The sequence below is a fragment of the Elephas maximus genome, chromosome 2, assembly GCF_024166365.1.
Source record: "Elephas maximus indicus isolate mEleMax1 chromosome 2, mEleMax1 primary haplotype, whole genome shotgun sequence".
NCBI lineage: Eukaryota > Metazoa > Chordata > Mammalia > Proboscidea > Elephantidae > Elephas > Elephas maximus.
Window position 1 is genome coordinate 148,497,007 of NC_064820.1, and position 27,843 is coordinate 148,524,849.

Below are 27,843 nucleotides of genomic sequence, written 5' to 3' on the forward strand. Positions count from 1 at the left end.
AGTAGAATATTTGAATGCCAAGTTCTTATTTAAAAACATAGGCCTTCGGACTTGAATGTGTGATCATAAATGAATGTGAAATCTCATCCATTATTGCGTTCTGAGCACTAGAATGGAGATAACCATGTACTTGGCTAAATCTACTTTTGACCTGGTCTGTGGCCACAGAGATGAGCAGAACCCAAAACAATTACTTAAATGAAATTAAATAGTCAATGCAAACAACTCTTTTCACCTCTATTTTCATGGAATTGTCTTCCTCAATTATTTTTGTTTCATATAAATAAAAGGTATGCTTCATGAAAGATAATTATGGGAGATATTTTAATGATCTGAAATGGATATAGATTTCCTTTTAAACTTTAGTACAACAAATCATGGTTAATATTTATTAAAGACTTACTCTGTATGTTAAGCATATTATACTTACTGTATCATCAAACTAAATGTAGCACTACCTCCCTTTTCAGACAGGTTAAGTGACTTGCTCAAGATTACACAGGAAGCAAATAGCAAGTAGGATATTAACTGTCTAAATGAAGATACCCAAGGCCCTAAAATGCCAAGAAACCCTAAAACAAATGAATGAGTCGATCAACTCAATGAAGTATTTAACTTTCTAATTTTAAACATATAAATACACTAATTTTAAACATATAAATACACTCCTTTGTGGTTTTTCCTGCATGGATTTGTTCCAGGTCTCTAGACACTCTTTGCATATTATTTGAGCTCATGAATGTAAATACATAACTCATCATACTGGCTTGGACCAGAGTCTATCCAGCAAAGGATTCTATCTCTGACAGAAGTTTCAAAGGACATTTTGTGAAAGAATATGGTTGTACTGCACGGTACTAACCTTAAAATACTGTGCCAAGTTGCAAAAATTCTAAATTTTCCTCAGTTATCTGGAAATCGACCATTGAAAAAGAAAACTACCTTGGAAGTATATGCAAAGCCAATGCAGTGTTACAGTAGCTAATCATATCCGCAAGGTAGCTCTGGGTTTACCGGGCACCAAAGGAACCTTATATCTGGTAGTTACCGAAACACTTTAATGACTGAAAATGAACAGATTAGATAATTCAATAATTAAAAAAAAAAAAAAGTCTTTCTACACTTTCTTTTGTTTTGCGTCGTTAATGAGACCATGTTCTTCTTTCAGAAAATAAATCTAAATTGCCAGCATAAATATAACAAAGCAGACATACATTTCTGAATGTTATTATTTTTTCCAGATTGTTATGGACTGTATTGCATCCTTCCAAAATATGTGTTGTAAATTCTAACCTCTACACCTGTGGTTATAATCTCATTTGGGAATGAGTTGTCTTTGTTATGTTAATGAGACAGATTAATGTAGGGTGTAACCCAGTAAACCCAGCGCTGTCCAGTCGATTCTGACTCAAAGTGTAGGGTGTATCTGGAGTCAATCTCTTTCGCGGTATAAAAGAGCTTAAACAAGCAAGTGAAAGAAGCAGAGAGAGGAAGAGAAATGCCAAGGCACAAGAAGATTGCCCAGGAGCAGGAGCTCTAAAGAGACAAGGACCTTCCCCCTAGAGCCAACAGAGAGAGAAAGACTTCCCTTCTCCCAGGTGTCCTGAATTGAGACTTCTAGCCTCCTAAATTGTGAGAAAAATAAATTTCTGTTTGTTAAAGCCAAAAAAAATTTTTTTTCAGATAAAATAACCTACTTGTTTTAATAAATGGCCAGGTGTCAGCCCTGTGGCAGATGGCTCTTCCCCACGCCCTGGAAATGTGGCCCCACTGTTTGCCATGTTGCTACAGGCTCCATCCTAAGAAGTGCCTCAGAGCGTGGAAGCCTCCTGCTTGTACCTAGGATGTGTCTTGCTTCAGCTTGTTGTTTTAATTCTACTGATCGGCTGCTTTAAAAACAAAGGCGAGTGCTGCGAACTTAGGACTTGGTGTTCCAGGGAAATCCTGTGTGATTCTCAGTCCTCTGAAAGGCAGCCGTTGATCTCTTTTTTGGCACACATCCCCAGCAGTGTCTGCCAGCCACGTCCCAGGTGTGGGGTTTCTGTGGGGACTATGGCACTTCTCTGAGACACAGCAGCTCAAGGCTAAGCCATGCCCCACGTTATCTAAAGGACTTTGTGGTAGAGGAAGATCCTGAAGCAGGGAGCGTGTGTGTGTGTGTGTGTGTGTGTGGTGTGGGGTGTGTGTGTGTGTGTGTGGTGTGTGTGTGTGTGATGTCCTGCCCCTGGCAAATAGGGTAACGCCCCACGCCAGTCAGAATTAGCAGTTTGTACAGCCTGGAGTATGTACAATGACTGGCACAGGGGCCAAAGCGTTCATGCTGTCCTGAACTCCCCCAAAACCTGTGGAATTTTCCAGTTTTCAGCATGCCTGTGGTGTTCACTGAGAAGGCAGTATAGAAAGAACCCTGACCTCAGCCTCCAGTGTCCTGTGTGTGCATAAGCCTCCTCCTGCTTACCTGCCCAAGCTCCCCTCTCCAACTACTTTAGTCAGGAGACACCCAAGCTCAGAGGCACCCACTTCCAGGCTGGCCCAGGTGGCCCCTTGGGGGCCATGGTGCCCTCTCCCCACCCCTTTACCAGATGTATCAACTGTATTGTAATTACCTGTCAGTTTGTATGCCTCCCCACACCCCAGTCCCCAGACTGTGAGCTCAGTGAGGGTAGAGGTCCTCTCTATTTTTGTTTCTCAGGGCAGGGCCCATGGCAGGTGCCTGGAGAAGGCTTTTGTTTGAGAAGCAAATGGGGAGGGGGTGTGAGGGACTTGGCCTGCCGACTGTCCCAGTAGGGCCTCCATGGGCACCCCCTTGCCACTGTAGTGGCAAGTCAGGTTTCCAGGCGTGATTAAAACACTGTCTGGGCACCTCGCTGCAAGGGCCAGAATGCCATGCAGAAGCCGGTTCCTCCTCAGGTGGGAACGCCCTGCTGCTTAATCTAGAGCAGCCCTGACTAGATTCCTAGAGCTGCCGCAACCAATTACCACAAACTAGGTGGCTAATGAAGGATTCCCTGAGTGGTGCAAATGGTTAAGCGCTTGAACGGATAATGGTTTGAATTCATCCAGAGGTGCCTCGGAAAACAGGCCTGGCAATCTGCTTCTGAAAGGTCACAGCCTTAAAAGCCCTATGAAGAAGTTTTACTCTGACACACTGGGGTTGCCATGAGTGGGAATCAACTTGATAGCAACTAACAACAACTGTTGGCTTACAACAATAGAAATTTATTCTCTCACAGTTCTGGATGTTAGAAGTCCAAAATCAAGGTGTCGGCAGGGCCCCACTCCCTCTGAAGGCTCCAGGGGAGGATTCTTCCTTGTCTCCTCCTAGCAGAAGTCAGCATTCTGTGGCTTCAGGCTGCATCACTTCGGTCTCTGCCTCCATCTTCACATGGCCTTCTTCCCTCTGTGTGTCTGTGATTCTGAATCTCTCCTTATGAGGATACCAGTTATTGGGTTTAGGGCCTACCCTCATCCAATATGACCTCATCTTAACTCGATTACATCTGCAGAGACCCTACTTCCAGATAAACTTACATTCATAGCTAAAGAGTTAGGATTTCAGCATATCTTTTGGGGGGACACAACTCAACCCGCAATAAGCTCCTTACCCCCTGCCCCCACTCCTTGTGTCTTCCTAGCGTGTCAACATCCTCTCCTAGTTTCCTCACTGACACATTGGCTTCCATATATGGGGTGTCTCCCCTTTAGCCCGTGGGCTCCTCAAAGCAGAGTCTTGGCTGGGTGCCCTGGAGGAACGTGAGGGGCAGCAGGGGAGCTCGTTCCTGGCCTGCAGGCAAAGGACTGTCCCATCGTTGTAGCAGCCTTGGATCCTCACACTTCTTCCCACTGGGTTTCCCACAGGTGTTTGGCTTCTTCAAGGGCATGTCCTTCCCCCTCGCCAGCATCGCCGTCTACAACTCGGTGGTGTTTGGGGTCTTCAGTAACACACAGAGGTTCCTTAGCCAGCGCCGCTGCAGGGAGCTCGAGGCCAGCCCCTCCCACACCCTGTCTGACCTGCTCCTGGCCAGCATGGTGGCCGGCGTGGTCTCCGTTGGGCTGGGCGGGCCCGTGGACCTCATCAAGATCCGTCTGCAGATGCAAACACAGCCCTTTCGAGAAGGTAAGAGGCCAGGGGAGGAGGGGCCTGGTGTCTAGGGGCTTGTGACCCTCTCCTGGTTTGCCTGATCTGGGATGCGTTGTTAACATCCTTTTTGTTGAGCAAGGCATCTATTTTGTCACATTAACAGTCTGTAATTATTATTATTTTTTTTTAATTATTATTTAGTCTGTAGTAGTAGCTACTGAGTTCCTTAGAAGCCAGGATGGTGAGATGCCATCTCACTTACTTTTGACATGTCATCAGGAGGGACCAGTCCCTAGAGAAGGACATCATGCTTGGTAAAGCAGAGGGTGAGCAAAAAAGAGGAAGGCTGTCAATGAGATGGATTGACACAGTGGCTGCAAGAATGGGCTCAAACATAGCAACGACTGTGAGGATGGCGCCGGACCAGGCAGCGTTTTGTTCTGTTGTACATAGGGTAGCTGTGATTTGGAACTGACTTGACAGCACCTAACAACGACAACAGTAGCTACCATTGGTTAGTATTTATTATGTGCCAGACACCCTGCTAAGAGCTCTGCATCAGTTCTCTTAATTAATCTTCATAATAATTCTTCGAGGCAGGTACCATTACTATCTCCATTTTACATGTGAGAAAACTGAGGCCCCCAGAAATTAAGTTATTTGCTCAAGGACACACAATTCATGCTGAAAAGTCAGGTCCAGCTAGATAATTTGTGGTATATAATGAAAAATGCAAATGCAAGGACCCTTTGTTCAAAAATTATTAAAAATTTTAGAACAACGGCACCAGAACCTTAAACCAAGCGTGGGGCTCTAGGCGACTGCACAGGTCTCATCCCCATGAAGCCCAGAGCAAGCTTCATGGGGACTCAAACCCATATCTGTCTTTTTCTAAAGCCTCACACTGGACTGGCCACAGGGGCAGGAAGGGGGCCGCCCCTCTCCTACCCTTCCCAATACTCCAGTTAGAGCTTCATTTCTTGGTGTGAAACGGAGCTACTCTCTGTACCATCAGCCAAAAAAAACCCAAACCCAAGGGCAACGAGTCAATTTCTACTCATAGCGACCCTATAGTGACCCTATAGTGACCCTATAGGACAGAGTAGAACTGCCCTATAGAGTTACCAGGGTGTGGCTGACAAATTCAAACTACCAACTTTTTGATTAGCAGCCGAGCTTTTAACCACTGGACCACCAGGGCTCTGCACCATCAGCCAGCCACGTCCCCATTTTCTCCTGTCTGAGAAAAGGTTTTCTACAGCTGTTCCTGGGAGTGATTTTGATAAACGAGAATGGAAAGAACAGGAGGGCGCTGTCAGTGTGAAGTAAAGGTAGCCAGCGCTAGAGGAAGGAAGAACTGGGGTTTTAGAAGACCTTTTTCAATTCCTTGAGGTTTCATCTCAGCTGTACCATTAATTTCACTCTGTAGCCTCAGACAAGATGCTGCCCCTTCCCGGGCTGTGGTTTCCTTTTCTATATAATGGTAGGGCTGGATTCAGGGTCTCTAGGGTCCCTTCCTGTCACCTCAGACATCTGAGTGGGGCTGACAGTCTCATGCTTGCTTCTTGGTCTTTGTGAGTAAGACCCCTCTCCCTGGCGGCCCATTGGAATGGCTTCATGTGACCCCTGTGCCCACAGAGGCTGGGGTTCACTGTGCCCACAGCCAGATCCAGAAAGCTCACCCAGGACTATCCTAGCCCAGCACCCCAGCCTCATTCTAGGTGCCTGATTCTGGTCGCTTTTCCTCCGAGCTGATGCTCCCTGGGGCAAACGGGGCTGGGACTGGCTGCTCCAAGGTTGGGGATGAAGCCTGCTGGAGCACTCAGTGCCCAGGCCACCAGACTGCCTGCACTTGGGGAGATGCAGGACAACACACTGTCTGCTGCTCCAGAGGGTTGCAAAGTGCACCCCCTTGGGGGCCACCTGGGATGCCAGGCAGGAGGTGTCCCACCTTCACCTCCTTAACACATTGAGTAGCAGTATCTCGGTACAAGTTAGTTTGATCAAAGTGTCATACCTTTGAGTTGTTGACGCTGGGTGCCGTCGAGTCGATTCCGACTCCTAGCGAGCCCATGTAACAGAGTAGAGCTGCCAGATAGGGTGTCCTAGGCTTTAATCTTTACAGAAACAGATCACTAGGCCTTTCTCCCACAGAGCCCCTGGGTGAGTTCAAACTGCAAACCTTTTAGTTAGCAGCCAAGCAGTTAAGTGTTGCACCACCAGGGCTCCTTACACCTTCAAGGAATGTTTGAAACTTGCTGATCTGCTTTTACCCCAGAAGCAAAGACATAGAGGAGTGGAGGGCCTCATGCGTAGGCTCAGGAGTCCCAACACCTATGCTAAGTTCTTTGCTGTAGACTGCCTACTTCAGAGAATCTTGTCTTAGTCTCTGATGAAGAGGAAATCTGGTCCCAAAAAACGCTCTGCAGTCCTAAGGTTGGAAGAGTCTCTGTGATAAGGCTCCTCCATTCCTCTGGGCTACTCTGCCTCCTTCACAACCTGGGTGCCTCACCCCTGAACAGGGAGGAAATAGGGGAAGGTGTGTGTGTGTGTGTGTGTATGTGGGTGGGTGGGTGGAGATGGGGAGGGGGACTCCGCCAGCCTGCACATACAGGAAGGAGAGCCTGCAGAGTCTGGGACATTTGGAGGCAAATTAATTGGTGAGCTTTCTTGACAGTGTTTGGCTGCTGCCCTTCCTTACCCACCCCTACATTGCCCTTCAGAGGTGACTGACTTGGCAGGCCACGACCTTAGCGATAGTGGGTCCAAGGCCAGGCTGGAAGCCTCTGAAGACTGGAGGGAGGGTGGGAGGCAGCCAGGGGAGTAGCCAGACCTAAGAAGGACCCCAAAGCTAGATGTGCATCTTCAGCCAACTTAGTAGCTGTCACTGCTGTTTCGTACACATTGTGTGCCAGACACTGAGTGAAGAGCTGTTCACGCGTCATCTCTTTAATAGCCACCACGACAGTGTGAGGCAGGCATGATGGTTATCCCTGTTCATTTATCCAGCAGATATAGTTATGCACCTACTGCGTGCCAGGTACAGGGCCAGGTGCTGGGACCACAGTGGTGAGTAAAGACTCAGCCCTGCCCTTCTTCCAGTGCTCCATCCAGCAGATGGACAGACAGGAGCTAGGTCACTGCACATGGAGGGACAGAGAGGGAGTGGAACAGGTGCTCAGCAGGCTGGGGTCAGGAAAAGTTGGGGGCAGGCTAGAGTTGGAGGGGAGCAGGGCAGCAGACCCTGAGCACTGAGGGTCACCCAGGCTGCCTTACCTGGGCTGTGATGCCTGCGGCATGTCCCACCCTGGCTAGGACTCTCCATGTGTGCCCATCTGAGAAGTCTGGATCCTTCTAAGACCTTTCCTCTTTGATAAGTTCTCTGAACAGTGAAACGTGGGGACTAGTGTGCCCTCCTTGCCCCGCTCCCCGACCCCCTCACCACCATGGGAGACACTGACAGTGTCTCAAGAGGGACATGACTTCCTGACCCTGCTCCTGTATTGTATTGACACGATAGCAGAAACAACTGACTGAAACATACCAACCATCACGAAGATTACACAGGTCTCGGCAACGTTTCGTTCTGTTACACATAAGATCACCATGAGTTGAACCGACTCAAGAGCAACTAACAACTCCTGTATTAGAACCTGCCCATTGCAGGTTGTCAACTCATCCTTGGTGCCAGGAGAAAAACGGTTCTCTTCAATAAACCCTTTGAGGCAGCAAGAGAAAAAGAACATGTGTTTGCTCTGTCCTTCCCCAGTGTACCAGGGAACTGGCCTTTGGAAAGCACAGAGAAGGTTCTTAGTGAAAGGCAAATATTTCTCAGTGCTGCAAAGCTCAAAGTCATTAGCGCCTGGTCCCAGAGGCTTAGCTACGGGAACAAAGACAAAAACGGTGTACCTGAGTGAGGGAGAAGCGTGGGAACCTAGACTGGAGGATCCACACGCTTTGGTGATTGAGGTCAAGCCAGTAACAGTCACACAATGAGGGCTGAGTAGCAGTATTTATTTGGCCATTATTATATGCCAGGCACTATGCTAAGAGCTATGCATGTGTTAATCTTCCTAACACCCTAAATGGGAGCCTGAGGTCACTGCCCTAGTGCCCTGTGGACTGAGACTCAGGCCCAGATAGTGTGACTTACAGCCCACTGATTTTGCTTCTGCCCCAGAATTTTGCAGAAGTTGAGGCTGAGACAACTTTGGTTAATGTTGGACCACCTAGCCCTTTGCGCAAAATTACCATGCATGGAAGTGGTTTCTTCTTGGTGTTTTTTAAGGAGCAGGGGAGGAGGGTATTCTGGGAGCAAGTCTCCAAAATGTTGTTCAAGTAATGGATGTGGCTCTTGGGTTCCAAGGTCTGAAATCTGTGGCTTTGGGCTGCCCCTCCCTGCATGGTCCACCCTTCTCACCTCCCACCCCAGCTGCTTGGGGGAAGGTCTTTGGTGACTACAGGCAGGATGAACTACTGGGGAAGGGGCGGAGGGGGTGGGGGTGGGGGTGGGGAAGGGCAGGCAAAGGGTCACCAGGCAATACTTTCTGCCGGGGAGCTCTCCAGAAAATGAGGAGGAACATGATTTGGCTTTTACTTGTTCCTCAGGAACCCTCTAGACCAGAGGTAGAAAACGCAAATGCTCACTTAGACCAGGGAGGTAACACAACGGAGCAGAGGTACCTAGAAATTGTACCCTTTCCCATTGCTGCTCTTGAAACCCACAGCTCTCCAAACCTGTTTTGTTTTTCTTCTTTTGACTGAAACATGGACATATTTCACTTTCTGCATAATCCTGATATCAGAAAAGCTGTAGTATTCGTGCAACGTGTCACCTTTGGTGTCTGAGAGGCAAGAGGGAGTGGAGACTGCAGCTATCTGTGCCTTGTCCAAGAAGGTGTCTGCAGCCCTGCTCCAGCTGCCTGTTGCGTTGTGGCCTGATGTGGTCAGAGCTGCTGATTTTCAAGAAAAGGCAGAAAGCTACTTTTCTGTGAGAACTTTCAATTGGAAATTGTCAGGTAAATCAATTAAAAACAAACAAACAAAACAGTATGCAGCTCAAAGCTGTGTGGCCTAGACAGAACGTGGTGGGGTTGAGTGCAAACTGTGGTCTCTGCTCTGGGCCAGGCCCTGAAAAGGCAGCCTCAGGCAGGGCCTGTGGAACTGCTTGCGGCTTGTGGCTTTACCACAGAATTGCCAGTACACTTCCTGGGTTGTAACCAAGGCAGCAAGGACTGCGCCCACATTCAGAAGCAGGGTGCTGGAGGCCTCCGGCTTCTCTGCTTTGAGGCATATGATGAGCTGAGGTGAGAGCCCAGCTCCTCTGGTTAAGTTACTTGAAAATGTCCTAGCGGTGAGTTCATGACAATTGTGCATTAGTTGTGACTGATGTTTTGTTTTGTTTTTATTATAGTGATATATGTACAAAAAAATGTTTCACAAATTTCTACATGTACATTTCAGTGACATTGGGTACATTCTTCAAGTTGCGCTACCATTCTTGATGTCTTTTTCCAGTTTAACCCATCGCCGTTAACATACATTCAACGTATTTTAAGCAAAAGCCCCCGTTTTTCCCCTCCCTCCCACCCCTGGTAACCACTAATTACCTACGGTTTCTGTATATTTGTTTATTTCATGTAAGTGATATCATACGGTATTTGTCCTTTGGTGTCTGATTTATCTGTTCAGCATCATGTCCCCTCGGTTCATCCATGTTGTGACTTGCATCAAGACTTCATTCCTCTTTACGGCTGAGTATGTGCAGCGAAACCTGGGAGAGCCGGAACTTGTTTTTCCAGGTCTCACAAGTTTTCTGCCTTTGACAACGTGCAGTCTTACCACTTTTTTTATTGCTCTCTACTCAATGGAAAATATTTGAGTTTTCTTTCTCTGATGGGTTTCTGCCTTACACAGGTTCCAGCTTTCACAGGTTTTACTGTACTGGCAAAAGCGTGTATCAAGGCGTCATTTCTCCTGCTGTTTGAGTACTAGTCCATTGTATGTATATATGAGTACTAGTCCATTGTATGTATATGCGGATGGACATTTCAGTTGTTTCCACCTTTTGGCTATTGTGAACAGTGCTGCAATGAACACTGGTATGGGTATGCCTGTTCGCATCGCTGCGTTCAGGTCTTTTTGGAGTGGGATTGCTGGGTCATAAGCTAGTTCGGTTTTTTGAGGAACCACCAAACTTTTCCACAGTGGCTGTACCAACTTAAATTTTAGCAGCAATTGATGACGGCTCCTGCTATCTGTGATTTTTAAACATTGGGTTTTCATGAAAAAAAAATTGTTTTTAAAATGTACAAGATATAGGACATTGAAAGTAGAGGGAGAAAATGCTTGTCGTCCCAAACACAGCTGCTGTTAACACATTGGTGGGTTTCCTTTTTCCACCCTATGTATGTAGATTAAAGATTTTAAGAGCTTGTATTCACGTTATATAGATAAATGAATATCCTGTTTTTAACTTAATGCTATAAAAGGAACATTTTTCATATTATTAAAATGGCACATAAAATTATTTAAAATAGAAGTATAATATTTAAAATAGATGTGAAATGGTCCATCAAATACACACACACACACACACACACACATACATGCATATCGAGACAGCCAATGTCATGTCGTTGAGAATTCAGTTTCTGGGGTTAGAATACCTGCTTCAGTTTTACGTCCACCACAGCTGAGCAACTTGCGATGACTCACCTCGCACCAGCAAGCTTCCGTTCACTCATCTGGAAATCAGGCATAGCAATAGTAGCTATTTCGTGGCTAGGATGGAGTGGGGTGCTGTACTGTATTCACTCTTTGTGTTTTGTTCTCTTGTAATTTGTTTTTCATACGCTTTATTTTTTACAGCAGTTTTGGTTTATAGGAAAATTGTGCAGAAAGTGCAAGGGGTTCTCGTATATCCCCTCTCCCCCTGCGGTTACTCTCATTAACATCTTGCATTTGTGTGATACATAAAGTTCTAAGCACAAAGCCTGGCACATTGAAAACTTTAAAAAAATATTAAACTTATTATTTAACAAATTTCCTGCTGGTGAACACTTAGTTTGTTTATAGTTTTCCCTTTCTTAAAATAATGATATAATCAGCAACTTTGTCCATAAAATGCTGCTTTCTTTTAGGGTTATTTCCCCAACCGTGTGGGCACTTTGAGTCACAAGTGGCCAAAGGGTATGACTGTTGTATTGATTTTCTGTGGCTGCTGTTGGTGGCTTAAAACAACAGAAATGTATTCTCTCACCATTCTGGAGGCTAGAAGTTCAAATTCAGGGTGCCAGCAGGGCCATGCTCTCCGAAGGCTCCGGGGAAGATCCTTCCTTGTTTCTTCCAGCTCTGGTAGCCCCCGGTGTTCCTTGGTTCATAGAGGCCTAACTCCAATTTCTTCCATCTTCACAGGGCCATATTCCCTCTGCATCTGTCTGTCTGTCTATCTCTTCTTTTCTTATATGGACATCAGTACCATTGGATTAGGGCCCACCCTACTCCAATATGACCTAATGTTAATTTAAGGTGCTATTTCCAAATAAGGTTACATTCACAGGTACCAGGGGCTAGGACTTGGACATATCTTTTTGAGAGGCACAAATCAACCCATAAAATCCATTTTTAAGATTTTCAACATATATTGTAACGTTATTATCTAAAAGGGCTTTACCAAATTGCACCAGTGCTCACGGAAGTTACAGGGAATTTCCATTTGACACTGATCACCATTGCATATTAAATGCCAGTCATGCCCCTTGTAAACGCTTCCAACTTAACAGGCTTTCCTCTGGGGCCTCTGCCACTTGGCAAGTGAGGGAACACTGGCCAGGTTTCAGTCAGATGTGCCCTTCTTATTAAGGCACCTGGGAAGGTACTCTCCCTTTTTAAATTATGATCGCACTTTGCGTAGGCATGAGTCACATTCGGCACCCTGCTGGGCCAGACCTGGACGTTGGGGTTGTGGTCCCGTGAGGCTTGCCTGGGCCGAGACACATCCTGGAGGCCAATGGCCAATGACACTCCTCCCTCTCTGGGAGCTTTCAGGCCTCTGTTTTCATTACAAGCCTAATTAATGTGCAGATCACAAAGCCCCAGCACAACAGGAGGGCAGAGTTTGGGGACTCAGAGGAGGACTCAGCGTTAACTCTGTGCTGACCATCCAAGTAGCCTCACCAGCCCCAGCCGGAGGCCAAGGGCTGACTATCATCCCTGTGTGAACTCACTCTGTGTGGTTTGTTTTCTTGTATTGGTTTTTAATAATTTTTTTTTGATAGAAGTTTTAGGTTTATAGAAAAATTGTGCAGAAAGTACAAAGAGTTCTCATACACCCCTCCTCCCCCCACCCCCCCGCAATGTCTCCCATTAACATCTTGTATTTATGTGGTGCATTTGTTGCAACTGATGAGCTCATACTGATATATCATTATTAGCTAAAGTCCATAGTTTACATTAACATTAGGGTGCCCTCTTTGTGTCACATAGCATACTGTCATGTAGCCACCATTACAGTATCGTACAGAAGAGTTTCACTTAAAATACTCATTATCTTTTTATTGTCCATGGAATCGGTATTAGTAATTTGTGCCTTCTCTCTTTTTCTCTTGGTTAGCTTGGCTGGAGGTTTAGCACTTGTATTCATCTCTTCAACGAACCAGCTTTTGGTTTCATTGATTTTTTTTTTTTCCATTTATTTTCTATTTTCAGTTTCATTGATTTCTGCTCTAGTTTTTATTATTTCTTGTCTTTTGATTACTTTGAATTTTACTTGGTCTTCTTTTTCAAGTTTCCTAAGGTGGAAGCTGGTGGGAATACTAGAGGCAGGTAGGTAGTTTTGGAGGCTAAGAAGCCCTGACTCAGAGCAGTGGGCTTGGGAGCAGAGAGAAGTGACAGATTTTAAGAGGCATCGGTAATATAGAACCATTCAAGAGGCATTGATGATATAGAACCACCAGGCTGAGCATGAGAAGCAAGCAGGACAGAGTAAAGTGTCAAAAATGACACAAGGTTTCAAAGTTGGATAACTGTGAGGGAGGTGGGATCTCTCACTTAGAGAATTAAATGGCAAACGTGTAAGACTAGCTTGGCATGGAGCAGGTGATCAGTAAGTACTTATTGTCACTGCTGCCGCTACTGCTTTGGAGCCTGGGTGGGAGGGCAGACTTGAGTGAGAACAAGTGAGTTTGGCTTGGTTCATGTTGTGTGAGGTGCCTGTGGGACTGGAGCCGGAAGTGTCAGAGCTGGAGGTATAAACATGGGTGTGATAGACATAGAAGTGATGGTGAGAGCTGTGACATTATATGTGAATGCTGAGGAGTGCCACAAAAAAGGAGAGGGTAGACAGCAATGAGGAGACCCAGCAAAGGAGTTTGGGAAGGAGCAGAGTTTTATCATGACTCAGATAGCTGTAGCTGACAATGATTGAGCACTGTGCCATATGCACTCTGCTAATACATATTCCATTATTTAATCATCACAGCAACCCTATGAAATAGGTGCTATTATTAGCTACATTGTACAAGTGGGGAAACTGAGGCTTGGCTTATGCAACTTGCCCATGCTTACACAGCTGTTACACAGTGAGGCAGGGAATTACCCCAGGCTGTCCAACTTCATTGAAACAGAGTCGTGAGAACTGGTGTCACCATCTAGGATGTAGGAGAGTGAGGAGGGGCGATTTACTGAAGTTGGGGCAAAATTGGGAGAGACTAAGGAGTGGACAAGGAAAGGCTTTTTTTTCCAAGTTGGGAGAGAAGAAGAAGGAAAGTGAAAATGCAGAGAGATTTTTGAGAGCAAGAGGAAGAAAGTTGAGACAATTCACATCAGAAAACCTGGCTTCGCCCTGTCCAAGATAATCTTAATAGAATAAAAAGGACAGAAAAGCATAGCCAGGGTTTGAGGAGAAGAAAAAGGTCCTCATTTTTTGGATACACCAAGAGGGGACAAGCTGGACTGGACTGTGAGCAGCATAAAGGGCCAGCTGTGGGGTGGATCTGGGCAAGTTGTTGTGGTTAGTTGCCAGGGAGTCAGTTACAACTCATAGCAACCCTATGTAGTACAGAAGGAAATAGTGGTCCTGTGCCATCAATCACCATCATTGCTGTGTTTGAACCCATTATTGCAAACACTGTGTCAATTCATCTAGTTGAGGTCGTTATGGATTGAATCGTGTCCCCCAGAAATTTCAGTGTCACCTTGGCTACTCCATGATTCCCAGTGTGATTGTCCACCATTTCTTCATCTGATGTGTTGTAAATCCTACCTCTAGGATGTTAATAAGGTGGGATTAGCGGCAGTTATGTTAATAAGGCAGGACTCAACCTACAAGATTAGATTGTGTCTTAAATCAGTCCTAAGATATAAAAGAAAGAAGCAAGCAGAGAGATGTGGGCAGCTCATACCACCAAGAAACAAGTACCAGGAGAATTGTGTCCTTTGGACCCTGGGTCCCTGTACTGAGAAGCTCCTCGACCAAGGAAGATTAATGACAAGGACCTTGCCCCAGAGCCAACAGAAAGAGAAAGCCTTCACCTGGAGCTGGCACCCTGAATTCAGACTTCTAGCCTCCTAAACTGTGAGAGAATAAATTTCTCTTTGTAAAAGCCATCCACTTGTATTTCTGTTTTAGCAGCAGAAGATAACTAAGACAAGGGTTTTCCTCTTTTTTGCTCACCCTCTACTTTCCAAAGCCTGAGGTCCTTCTCCGGAGACTGCTCCCTCCTGATAACATGTCCAAAGTACGTGAGACAAAGTCTCACCATCCTTGTTTCTAAGGAGCATTCTGGCAGTACTTCTTCCAAGACAGATTTGTTCATTCTTCCGGCAGTCCATGGTATACAGGCAGTCCCCAGGTTACAAACAAATACTGTTGCAAGTCTGTTTTTAAGTGGAATGAGTACTTAAGTCAGAATGATTAGGTACAGTTCCTATCTAATGTTAATTAGTCAAATCTTTGTTTTAGTATACAGGCAGTCTCCAGATTACCAAGGTAATAGGTTTTATAATAGTTGGTTCATAACTACAGGTTGTATGTAAGTCAGATGTTCATAACCTGCACACTGCCTGTATTCAGTATTCTTCACCAACATCATAATTCAAATGAGTCAATTCTTCTTTGTTCTTTCTTATTCATTGTCTAGCTTTCACATGCATATAAGGCGAATGGAAATGCCATGGCCTGAGTCAGGCACACATTAGTCCTCTAGGTGACACCTTTGCTCGTTAAAACTTTAAAGAGGTCTTTTGCAGCAGATTTCCCCAATGCAATACATCATTTGATTTCTTGACTACTGCTTCCATGGGCGTTGATTGTGAATCCAAGTAAAATGAAATCCTTGAAAACTTCAGTATTTTCTCTGTTTATCGTGATGTCGCCTATTGGTCCAGCTGTGAAGATTTTTGTTTTATGTTGACGTGCAATCCATACTGAGGGCTGTAGTCTTTGGTCTTCATCAATAAGTACTTCAAGTCCTCTTCATTTTCGGCAAGCAAGATTGTCTCATCTGCATATCACAGGTTGTTAATAAGTCTTCCTCCAATCCTGATGCCTCCTTGTTCTTTATATAGTCCTGCTTCTCAGATTATTTGCTCAGCATACAGATTGAATAAAGGATACAACCCTGATGCACACTATTCCTGACTTTAGACCACACAGTAGCCTCTTGTTTTGTTCGAATGACTCCCTCTTGGTTTATGTACAGGTTCCTTATGAGCACAATTAAGTGTTCTGGAATTCCCATTCATCGCAATGTTACCCATAATTTGTTATGATCCACACAGTCGAATGCCTTTGCATAGTCAATAAAACACAAGTAAACATCTTTCCGGTATTGTCTGCTTTCAGCCAAGATCCGTCTGACATCACTAATGATATCCTTGGTTCTGCGTCCTCTTCTGAATATGGCTTGAATTTTTGACAGTTCCCTGTTGATATATCGCTGCAGCTGCTTTTGAATGATCTTCAGCAAAATTTTGCTTGCGTGTGATATTAATGATATTGTTCAAGAGTTTCTGCATTCTGTTGGATCACCTTTCTTTGAATGGACACAAATATGAATCTCTTCCATTTGGTTGGCCAGGTAGCTGTCTTCCAAACTTCTTTGCATAGACAAGTGAGCACCTATAGTGCTGCATCCATTTGTTGAAACATTTCAATTGGTATTCCATCAATTCCTGGAGCCTTGTTTTTCGCCAATGTCTTAAGTGAAGCTTAGACATCTTCCTTAAATAGCATTGGTTCTTGATCATATGCTACCTCCTGAAATGGTTGAATATCAACCAGTTCTTTTTGGTACAGTGACTCTGTGTATTCCTTCCATCTTCTTTTGATGCTTATTGTGTCATTCAATATTTTGCCCATCCAAAACACCAAACCAAACCCAGTGCCGTCGAGTCGATTCCGACTCACAGCGACCGTATTGCAGTCGAGGCTTGAATTTTTTCTTCAGTTCTTTCAGCTTGAGAAATGCCGAGCGTGTTTTTCCCTTTTGGTTTTCTAATTCCAGGTCTTTGCACATTTCATTATAATACTTTACTTTGTCTTCTCAAGCCACCCTTTGAAATCTTTTCTTCAGCTGTTTTATGTGATCATTTCTTCTGTTCGCTTTAGGTACTCTACATTCAAGAGTAAGTTTTAGAGTCTCTTCTGACATCCGTTTTGGTCTTTTCTTTCTTTCCTGTCTTTTTAATGACCTTTCACTTTCTTCAGATATGATTTCCTTGATGTCATCCCACAGCTCCTCTGGTATTTGGTCGTTAATGTTCAATGCGTCAAATCTATTCTTGAGATGGTCTCCAAATTCAAGTGGGATATACTCAAGGTTGTACCTTTGCTTTCGTGGGCTTGTTTTAATTTTCTTCAGCCTCAACTTGAACTTGCATATGAGCAATTGATGATCTATTCTGAAGTCGGCCCCTGGCCTTGTTCTGACTGACGATATCGAGCTTCTTTATCATCTGTTTCCACAGATGTAGTCAATTTGATTCCTGTGTATTCCATCTGGTGAGGTCCACGTGTATTGTCACCGTTTATGTTGTCGTAAAAAGGTATTTGCAATGAATAGGTCGTAGGCCTTGCCAAATTCTGTCATGAGATCTCTGGCTTTGTTTCTATTTTTCAGCTACCGATCCTTCTTCTTTGTTTCCTATTTTCAAATTCCAATCGTCAGTAATTATCAATGCATCTTGATTGTATGTTTGATCAGTTTCAGACTGCAGAAGTTGGTAAAAATCTTCAATTTTTTCATCTTTGGCTTTAGTGATTGGAGTATAAATTTGAATAATCATTGCATTAACTGGTCTTCCTTGCAGGAATACAGATATTATCCTATTGCTGACAGCATTATACTTCAAAATAGATCTTGAAATGTTCTTTTTGACAATGAGTGCAAAGCCATTCCTCTTCAATTTGTCATTTGCGGCATAGCAGACCATGTGATGTCTGATTCAAAATGGCCAGTACCAGACCATTTCATCTCACTAATGCCTAGGATATCAATGTTCAAGCATCCATTTCATTTTTGACAACTTCCAACTTTCCAACTTTCCTAGATTTCTATTTGGTACTTTCCACGTACCGGTTACTAATGGATGCTTGCAGCTGTTTCTTTTCATTTTGAATCATGTCATATCAGCAAATGAGGGTCCCAAAAGCTTTACTCCATCCGTGTTATTAGGGTCAACTCTACTGGTGGCATAGTGGTTAAGAGCTCAACTGCTAACCAAAAGGTCAGCAGTTCAAATTCATAGCTGCTCCTTGGAAATCCTTTGGGGCAGTTCTACTCTGTCCTACTGGGTCGCTATGAGTCGGAATCAACTCGACAGCTGTGGGTTTGGCTTGGATTTCTACTTTGAGGAGGCAGCTCTTCCCCAGCTGTATTTTGAGTGCCTTCCAACCCCAGGGGCTGTTTACCTGTGTTTTATTGACTATACAAAGGTATTTGACTGTGTGGATCATAACAAATTGTGAAGAATGGGAATCCTAGAACACTTAATTACGCTCATGTGGAACCTGTACATAGACCAAGAGGCAGTTGTTTGAACAAAACAATGGGGATACTGTGTGGTTTAAAATCAGGAAAGGTGTGCGTCAGGGCTGTATCTTCTCACCATACCTATTCAATCTGTATGCTGAGCAAATAATTTGAGAAGCTGGACTATATGAAGAAGAAGGAGGCATCAGGATTGAAGAAAGACTAATTAACAACCTGCAATATGCAGATGACACAACCTTGCTCACTGAAGATGAAGAGGACTTGAAGCACTTACTGATGAAGATCAAAGACTGCAGCCTTCAGTATGGATTACACCTCAACACAAAGAAAACAAAAATCCTCACAGCTGGACCAATAAGCAACATCAGGATAAATGGAGAAAATATTGAAGTCATCAAGGACTTCATTTTACTTGGATCCACAGTCAATGCCCCTGGAAGCAGCCGTTAAGAAATCAAATGATATACTGCATTGGGTAAACCTGCTGCAACAGATCAAAGTGTTAAAAAACAAAGATGTCATATTGGGGACTAAGGTGCCCCTGATCCAAGCCATTGTGTTTTCAATCACCTCATATACAGGCAAAAGCTGGACAGTGAATAAGGAAGAGTGAAGAAGAATTGACTTCTTTGAATTATGGTGTTGGCAAAGAATACTGAATATACCGTGGACTGCCAGAAGAACAAACAAATCTGTCTTGGAAGAAGTACAGCTGGAATGTTCCTTGGAAGTAAGGATGGTGAGACTTTGTCTCACTTACTTTGGACATGTTATCAGGAGGGGCCAGTCCCTGGAGAAGGACATCATGATTGATAAAGTAGAGGATCAGCAAAAAAGAGAAGACCCTCAATGGGATGGATTGACACAGTGACTGCAACAATGGGCTCAAACGTAACAACGGTCATGAGGAAGATGCAGGACTGGGCAGTGTTTCGTTCTCTTGTACATAGGGTCACTATGAGTCAGAACTGACTGGACAGCACCTAACAACAACAACAACAACAATATCAGACAGTGTCCCACTGTTATTCATAAAGTTTTCACTGGCCAATTTTTTCAGAAGTAGAGTGCCAGGTCCTTCTTCCCAGTCTTAGCCTGGAAGCTCCACTGAAGCATGTCCACCATGAGAGACCCTGCTGGTGCTTGAAAAAATGGTGGCACAGCTTCCAGCATTGCAGTAACATGCAAGCCACAACAGTAGAATAAACTGACAAGTATATGGTAGATCTGGTCAGGGATGATCATCAAATACACACCAGAGTACTAAGCCCATCTGAGTCTAGGATCTGGGTGGTAGTGAAAAGGGGCAAAACTATTTTTATGGTCTCCCTAAATCCTCAGATAAACCTAGTTGAGAAGGTCATCAGCTGTGCCTCAGAGGCCCTAAAATACTCAGACTTTGTCTCTTTCATGGCATAGTTTTATTGCCACCATAAAGGTTTGCATCTGACAAGGAAGTTACTCTTCTCCAGGCAAGCTGGCCTGGAGGATGAGCAGTATTCTGATACAGGGGATTTTCCAGGACTTTCCCATTATGGGATAGGGATTACCGGTGGCAAACTCTCTGGAAGGACACATACTCCTCCACCCTAATGCTGTAAAAGCCTATATGGAATGGCAGGCACTCTTAGAGCATAACAAGGGGCACAAAAACTTGAAGACAAGCCAGACCACTATGCAGACTGAGGCTTCTTCTCAAACAGGCTCTAGGTTGCCAACGGGAAGTGAGGGCTGGAGCAGTGGCAGCCCAGGAGTAGAGGGAGGAGGTGAATGCAGAGGCCAAATATACAGCCACGCAGTTCAAAAGGAGCCTTTGAGTTCTGGGCAGTTGAACTGGCTCATTTTCAAACTGTGATTCCACATAGCAAACAGGGATTAATGAAGGGACATGCAACATAACACACCATTGTGCAAGTCGTCCATTGGTGACACATTCACCTTTTCTGTAAATCAATTCACAAAAGCAAGTTGTTGTTCTAATTTCTGGGCTTGACATCTGTACTGGCAGCTCTTGGCCCTGAGTGGTCATCAACGGTCACCCATAGTAGGCTTGGCTGCAGGCCACAGCTGCCTGAGGTTGGCAGGTTCAGCACTTCTGGAATTCAGAGTCACGTCAGGACAGAATAGTAAGAATAGGAACGATGGCTGTTTGTCTTGAATAAAGCACATTTGCACACCACTCACTTGAGTAAAATACAAGAGTAAAGAACAACATTAACATTCTCATTTAATTGTCACAAAAGCCAAATGAGGTGGACAGGCCACTTATTCTTCCCATTTTATAGATGAGGAAATAAAGGCCCAACAAGGTCGAGTCCTTTGCACAGGGTTATACAGTAAATAGTGACTAAGCAAGAACTCAAATCCAGGGCTGCTTCAAGTCATGAAGAAACTGCTGGACTCTTTAGAAATGGGAAGTAGGCAAGAACTTCCCAGTTGGTAATATCCTGGGGAAGCAAACTGAGGGGGACACCAGCCACTGAAACCCAACCCAACGAGGCTATGCTGGAGGACTTGTGCTCCTGAGGTCTTTGGGTTGCCTCCATAGGCATCTTAGACCAGTGCTGTAGGTGTGACTGTGTTTTTGGAGTTTCTTTGAGTATCTGAAGCCTCTGGCACAAGGCTCAGACAGGGCCAGCCTTTGATTAATGCTGAGTGTAGGAGTCTTTGGGAGTCCTCAGGGCTGAGACCTGCCCAGAGCAGATGTTCTGATGCTCACTGGATGGATGTTGATACACACCTGAGGTTCAGCCAAGGGGTCACAGGGCTCTGGGACAGGCCACAGTGTGTGATCCCCACCATCAGGAAAATCAATGCCTTGGTTAGGGGAAAAACCACGTGCTAGAAAACAGCAGCAGCAATAACAGCCTCTGGCTTTTCCTAGTATTAGGATGCCTTTTGAATATATAACATGTGGTTCAACTCAGAACAGTAGCTGCTTTTTAAATGTCTACAGATTAAGAAAACCCATATGACAAGAAGCTACTGTGGATTTGTAACATCTTTAAGAAAACTTTTTACTGTGTTACTTAACATATGATAAAAGTGGTCATACATGTATATGTGAGATATTTTAGGAATTCTGTCCACCCGTCGTGCTTATGGATTCTTGGGCCCCTTGAAATAACCCCATGCTCCCAACTTCCAGTTTAAGAGCCCACTGGCCTAGACCTATTTGTCCAGGGAACAGTTGTTAAACCTGAATGACACTTACTAGGAACGAGCAGGGCCTCTGTGAATGGCTGATTTGTCAAGGATTTTCTGTTGGAATTGACCTTTTGAGAAACTGCATTGAGTTCCCCATCTCACTTCCCCACCCACCCATGCACACACATGGAGGAGGCCTGAATGACATTTTTTCCTTCCAGATCCTGGCCACTCCTGAGTTCCTGAGGGCTGGGCCTCCTTATCTTGGTGGATCAGTAACTGGCCATTATGTGTCAGATAGCTGTTCCATGTCCAAGGTCATGGCCCACTGAAGAGCTTGAACAGCATTATCTGAAAAGGGAGAGAAACGAAATTATTGTGTTTGTGCACAGCAGTGTGCCCTGGCTAGGTTCCTGGATTCTGAGGAGAGGGACAATGGTGGCAGATCTGTGGGGACCACAGCCCTGAGCCTGAGTCAGTTCAGTCCCTCCGAGGAAGAAGACCCCCGAGGGGGTGGCTTCAAAAGCATTTGTTAACCAATTGCCATCGAGTTGATTCCAACTCATGGTAACTCCATGCGTATCAGAGTAGACCTGTGCTCTATAAGGTTCTCAATAGGTAATTTTTTGGAAATAGGTCTCCAAGCATTTCTTCCAAGGTGCCTCTGGGTAGACTCAAACCTCCAACCTTTCAGTTAGCAGCTGAGTGAATTAACCAATTGTACCATCCAGGGAATTCCAGGTACCTTTTTTTTGTTAGGACTGGCTAAATCTGGAATCTTTCTCCTCCAAAGAGCCTCCTGCAGAGGCACCTGACTTCAGAGGGTTCTCCTGATGCAGGCAGGAGGCCAGCAAGCAAGGTGTTGGCCACTTCAAGCAGAGCAGTAGTGCCTGATAGCCATAGTGTGTGATGTAAGGAGCAATGGCTGGGACTGAACTGCACAAGTCTGAGGGACCAGGGAGGGGCTCTTTTTAGAACAGTGCAGGCCCTCCTCCACTCCTAGGCAGAGGTTAGGACCCGGGTGGGAGCCGATTTTATTGAATTGAACATCCTGCCCATCTGGGTGCAGGAGCTTAGTTTTACCTAACTGAATTTGGGAAAACAAAGAAAACACACACATCTTGAATTTTTGAGATATCCCTAGGAGCCTTGGTGGTGTAATGGTTAAGCACGCAGCTGCTAACTGAAAGATTGCTGGTTCGAACCTACTTGGCAGCTCTAAGGGAGAAAGACTTGGAGATATGCTTCTGTAAAGATTACAACAGAGAAAACCTTATACGGGCAGTTCTACTCTGTCACAAGGTGTCACTGTTAGTCTGGATCAACTCGACAACACTCATAGTTGTTGTTAGGTGCTGTCCAGTCCGTTCCGACTCATAGTGACCCCACGTACCGGAGAACGAAACATTGCCTGGTCCTGCACCATCCTTACAATCGTTGTATGCTTGAGCCTGTTGCTGCAGCCACCATGTCAATCCATCTCGTTGAGTGTCTTCCTCTTTTCCTCTGGCCCTGTACTTTACCAAGCATGATGTCCTTCTCTAGGGACTGATCCTTCCTGACAACATGTCCAAAGTATGTAAGACACAGTCTCACCATCCTTGCTTCCAAGGAGCATTCTGGTTGTACTTCTTCCAAGACAGATTTGTTCGTTCTTTTGGCAGTCCATGGTATATTCAATATTCTTTGCCAACACCACAGTTCAAAGCTGTCAGTTCTTCTTCAGTCTTCCTTATTCCTTGTCCAGCTTTCACGTGGATATGATGCAATCGAAAATACCATGGCTTGGGTCAGGCGCACCTTAGTCTTCAAGGTGACATCTTTGCTTTTCAACACTTTAAAGAGGTCTTTTATAGGACATTTGCCTAGTGCAATGCATCTTTTGATTTCTTGACTGCTACTTCCATGGGTGTTGATTGTGGATCCAAGTAAAATGAAATCCTTGACAACTTCAATCTTTTCTCCGTTTATCATGATGTGGTTTATTGGTCCAGTTGTGAGGGTTTTTGTTTTCTTTATGTTGAAGATTAATCCATACTGAAGGCTGTTATCTTTGATCTTCATCAATAAGTGCTTTAAGTCTTCTTCACTTTGAGAAAGGAAGGTTGTGTCATCTGCATAATGCAGGTTGTAAATGAGTCTTCCTCCAATCCTGATGCCCCATTCTTCTTCGTAGAGTCCGGCTTCTTAGATTATTTGCTCGCATACAGATTGAATAGGTATGGTGAAAGGATACAACCCTGACGCACACTTTTCCTGACTTTAAACCACTCAGTATCCCCTTGTTCTGGCCAAACAGCTGCCTCTTGATCTATGTTCAGGTTCCTCATGAGCACAATTAAGTGTTCTGGAATTCCCATTCTTTGCAATGTTACCCATAATTTGTTATGATCCACACAGTTGAATGCCTTTGCATAGTCAATAAACACAGGTAAATATTCTTCCAGTATTTTCTGATTTCGGCCAGGATCCATCTGACATCAGCAATGATATCTGTGGTTCCATGTCCTCTTCTGAATCTGGCCTGAATTTCTGGCAGTTTCCTGTCAATATACTGCTGCAGCCACTATTGAATGATCTTACAGCAAAATTTTGCTTGCGTGTGATATTAATGATATTGTTTGATAATTTCTGAATTTGGTTTTATCACCTTTCTTGGGAATAGCCATAAATATGGATCTCTTTCAGTCGGTTGGCCAGGTAGCTATCTTTCAAATTTCTTGGCATAGATGAGAGAGCACTTCTAGTGCTGCATCTGTTTGTTGAAACATCTCAATTGATATTCCATCAATTCCTCGAGCCTTCTTTTTCACCAATGCCTCCGGTGCTGCTTGGACTTCTTTCTTCAGTCCTATCAGTTCCTGATCATATACTACCTCTTGAAATGGCCGAATTCTTTTTGGTATAACTGCTATGTGTATTCCTTCCATCTTTTTTTTTTTTTTTTTGCTAAAAAATGTTTTTTTTTTTTTACATGGCATGGGCCATGTTTAATAGTTTTATTTTTTTTTAATAATTTTTATTGTGCTTAAGTGAACGTTTACAAATCAAGTCAGTCTCTCACATATAAATTAGTATACACCTTACTACATACTCCCACTTACTCTCCCCCTAATGAGTCAGCCTGCTCCCTCCTTCCAGACTCTCCTTTCATAACTGTTTTGCCACTTTCTAATCCTCTCTACCCTCCCATCTCCCCTCCAGACAGGAGATGCCAACATCGTCTCAAGTGTCCACATGATGCAAGTAGCTCACTCCTCATCAGCATCTCTCTCCAACCCACTGTCCGGTCCAATCCATCTCTGAAAAGTTGGCTTCGGGAATAGTTCCTGTCCTGGGCCGACAGAAAGTTTGGAGACCATGACTGCTGGGATTCTTCTAGTCTTAGTCAGACCATTAAGTCTGGTTTTTTTATGAGAATTTGGGGCCTGCATCCCACTGTTCTCTTGCTTCCTCCGGGATTCTCTGTTGTGCTCCCTGTCAGGGCAGTCATCAGTTGTGGCGGGCACCATCTAGTTCTTCTGGTCTCAGGATGATGTAGTCTCTAGTTCATGTAGCCCTTTCTGTCTCTTGGACTCATAATTACCTTGTGACCTTGGTGTTCTTCATTCTCCTTTGATCCAGGTGGGTTGAGACTCATTGATGCATCTTAGATGGCCGCTTGCCAGCGTTTAAGACTCCAGATGCCACACTTTGAAGTGGGATGCAGAATGTTTTCTTAATAGAATTTATTTTGCCAATTGACTTAGATGTCCCCTGAAGCCATTGTCCCCAAACCCCTGCCCCTGCTCCGCTGACCTTCAAAACATTCAGTTTATTCAGGAAATTTCTTTGCTTTTGGTCCAGTCCAGTTGTGCTGACCTCCCCTGTATTGAGTGTTGTTCTTCCTTTCATCTAAAGTAGTTCTTATCTACTATCTGATCAGTAAATAACCCTCTCCCACCCTCCCTCCCTCCCCCCTCTTGTAACCACTAAAGAATGTGTTCTTCTCGGTTTAAACTATTTCTCAAGATCTTATAATAGTGATGTTATACAATATTTGTCCTTTTGCATCTGACTAATCACTCAGCATAATGCCTTCCAGGTTCCTCCATGTTAGGAAATGTTTCACAGATTCCTCACTGTTCTTTATCGATAGGTAGTATCCCATTGTGTGAATATACCATAATTTATTTATCCATTCATCCATTGATGGGCACCTTGGTTGCTTCCATCTTTTTGCTATTGTAAACAGTGCTGCAATAAACATGGGTGTGCATATATCTGTTCGTGTAAAGGCTCTTATTTCTCTAGGGTATATTCCAAGGAGTGGGATTTCTGGGTCATATGGTATTTCTATTTCTAGCTTTTTAAGGAAACACCAGATCGATTTCCAAAGTGGTTGTACCATTTTACATTCCCACCAGCAGTGTATAAGAGTTCTAATCTCTCCATAGCCTCCCCAACATTTATTATTTTCTGTTTTTTGGATTAATGCCAGCCTTGTTGGAATGAGATGGAATCTCATCGTAGTTCTAATTTGCATTTCTCTAATGGCTAATGATCGAGAGCATTTCCTCATGTATCTGTTAGCCACCTGAATATCTTCTTTAGTGAAGTGTGTGTTCATACCCATTGCCCAATTTTTAATTGGGTTGTTTGTCTTTTTGTGGTTGAGTTTTAACAGAATCATATAGATTTTAGAGATCAGGCGCTGGTTGGAGATGTCACAGCTGAAAATTTTTTCCCAGTCTGTAGGTGGTCTTTTTACTCTTTTTGTGAAGTTTTTTTCTAGATGAGCAGAGGTGTTTGCTTTTTAGGAGCTCCCAGTTATCTGGTTTCTCTTCGTCATTTTTAGTAATGTTTTGTATTCTGTTTATGCCTTGTATTGGGGCTCCTAATGTTGTCCCTATTTTTTCTTGCATGATCTTTATCATTTTAGACTTTATGTTTAGGTCTTTGATCCACTTGGTGTTAGTTTTTGTGCATGGTGTGAGGTATGGGTCCTGTTTCATTTTTTTGCAGATGGATATCCAGTTATGCCAGCACCATTTGTTAAAAAGACTATCTTTTCCCCAATTAACTGACACTGGGCCTTTGTCAAATATCAGCTGCTCATATGTGGATGGATTTATACCTGGGTTCTCAATTCTGTTCCATTGGTCTATGTGCCTGTTGTCGTACCAGTACCAGGCTGTTTTGACTGCTGTGGCTGTATAATATGTTTTAAAATCAGGTAGAGTGAGGCCTCCCACTTTCTTCTTCTTTTTCAGTAATGCTTTACTTGTCTGGGGCTTCTTTCCCTCCCATATGAAGTTGGTGATTTGTTTCTTCATCACATTAAAAAATGTCATTGGAATTTGGATCAGAAGTGCATTGTATATACAGATGGCTTTTGGTAGAACAGAATTTTTTACTATGTTAAGTCTTCCTATCCATGAGCAAGTTATGTTTTTCCACTTACGTAGGTCCCTTTTAGTTTCTTGCAGTAGTATTTTGTAGTTTTCTTTGTATAGGTCTTTTACATCTTTGATAAGATTTATTCCTAAGTATTTTATCTTCTTGGGGGCTACTGTGCTAAAAAAAAAAACAAAACTGTAAATGGTATTAATTTGGTGATTTCCTCTTCGATGTTCTTTTTGTTGATGTAGAGGAATCCAACTGATTTTTGTATGTTTATCTTGTAACCTGAGACTCTGCCGAACTCTTCTATTAGTTTCAGTAGTTTTCTTGAGGATTCCTTAGGGTTTTCTGTGTATAAGATCATGTCATCTGCAAATAGAGATAATTTTACTTCTTCCTTGCCAATCCGGATGCCCATTATTTCTTTGTCTAGCCTAATTGCTCTGGCTAGGACCTCCAACACAATGTTGAATAAGAGCGATTGTAAAGGGCATCCTCCTTCCATCTTTTTTTGATGCTTCCTGCGTTCTTCAGTATTTTGCCCATAGAGTCCTTCACTATTGCAACTTGAGGCTTGAATTTTTTCTTCATTTCTTTCAGCTTGAGAAATGCTGAATGTGTTCTTTCCTTTTGGTTTTCTACCTCCAACTTTTTGTACACATCGTTATACTTTACTTTGTCTTCTCAAGCTGCTCTTTGAAATCTTCTGTTCAGTTCTTTTACTTCATCATTCCTTCCTTTTGCTTTAGCTGTTCGATGTTTGAGAGCAAGTTTCAGAGACTCCTCTGACATCCACCTTGGTCTGTTCTTTCTTTCCTGCGTTTTCAATGACCTCTTGCTTTCTTCATGCATGATGTCCTTGATGTCATTCCACAACTCGCCTGGTTTTCAATCATTAGTGTTCAATGCATCAAATCTACTCTTAAGATGGTCTCTAAACTCAGGTGGGATATACTCAAGGTAGTATTTTGGCTCTCGTGGACTTGCTGTGATTTTCTTCAGTTTCAGCTTGAACTTGCATGTAGCATTTGATGGTCTGTTTTGCAGTCGGCCCCTAGCCTTGTTTTGACTGATGGTATTGAGCTTTTCCATTATCTCTTTCCACAGATGTAGTCAATTTGTTTCCTGTGTATTCCATCTGGCGAAGTCCATGTGTATAGTTACCATTTTTTTGTGAAAAAAGATATTTGCAATGAAGAAGCCGTTGGTCTTGCAAAATTCTATCATTTGATCTCTGGC

The 27,843-nt window shown here is 43.9% G+C and overlaps 1 protein-coding gene across 1 annotated transcript in view; it reads left to right on the forward strand.

The window, feature by feature from the left end:
- Positions 1-27,843, forward strand: part of SLC25A48 (solute carrier family 25 member 48) — a 70,871-nt gene that overhangs the window by 23,733 nt on the left and 19,295 nt on the right. The window contains exon 4 of the mRNA XM_049858486.1: positions 3,859-4,117. Coding sequence (XP_049714443.1) covers positions 3,859-4,117 — 259 coding nt within the window. The remainder of the gene's footprint in view (positions 1-3,858; positions 4,118-27,843) is intronic.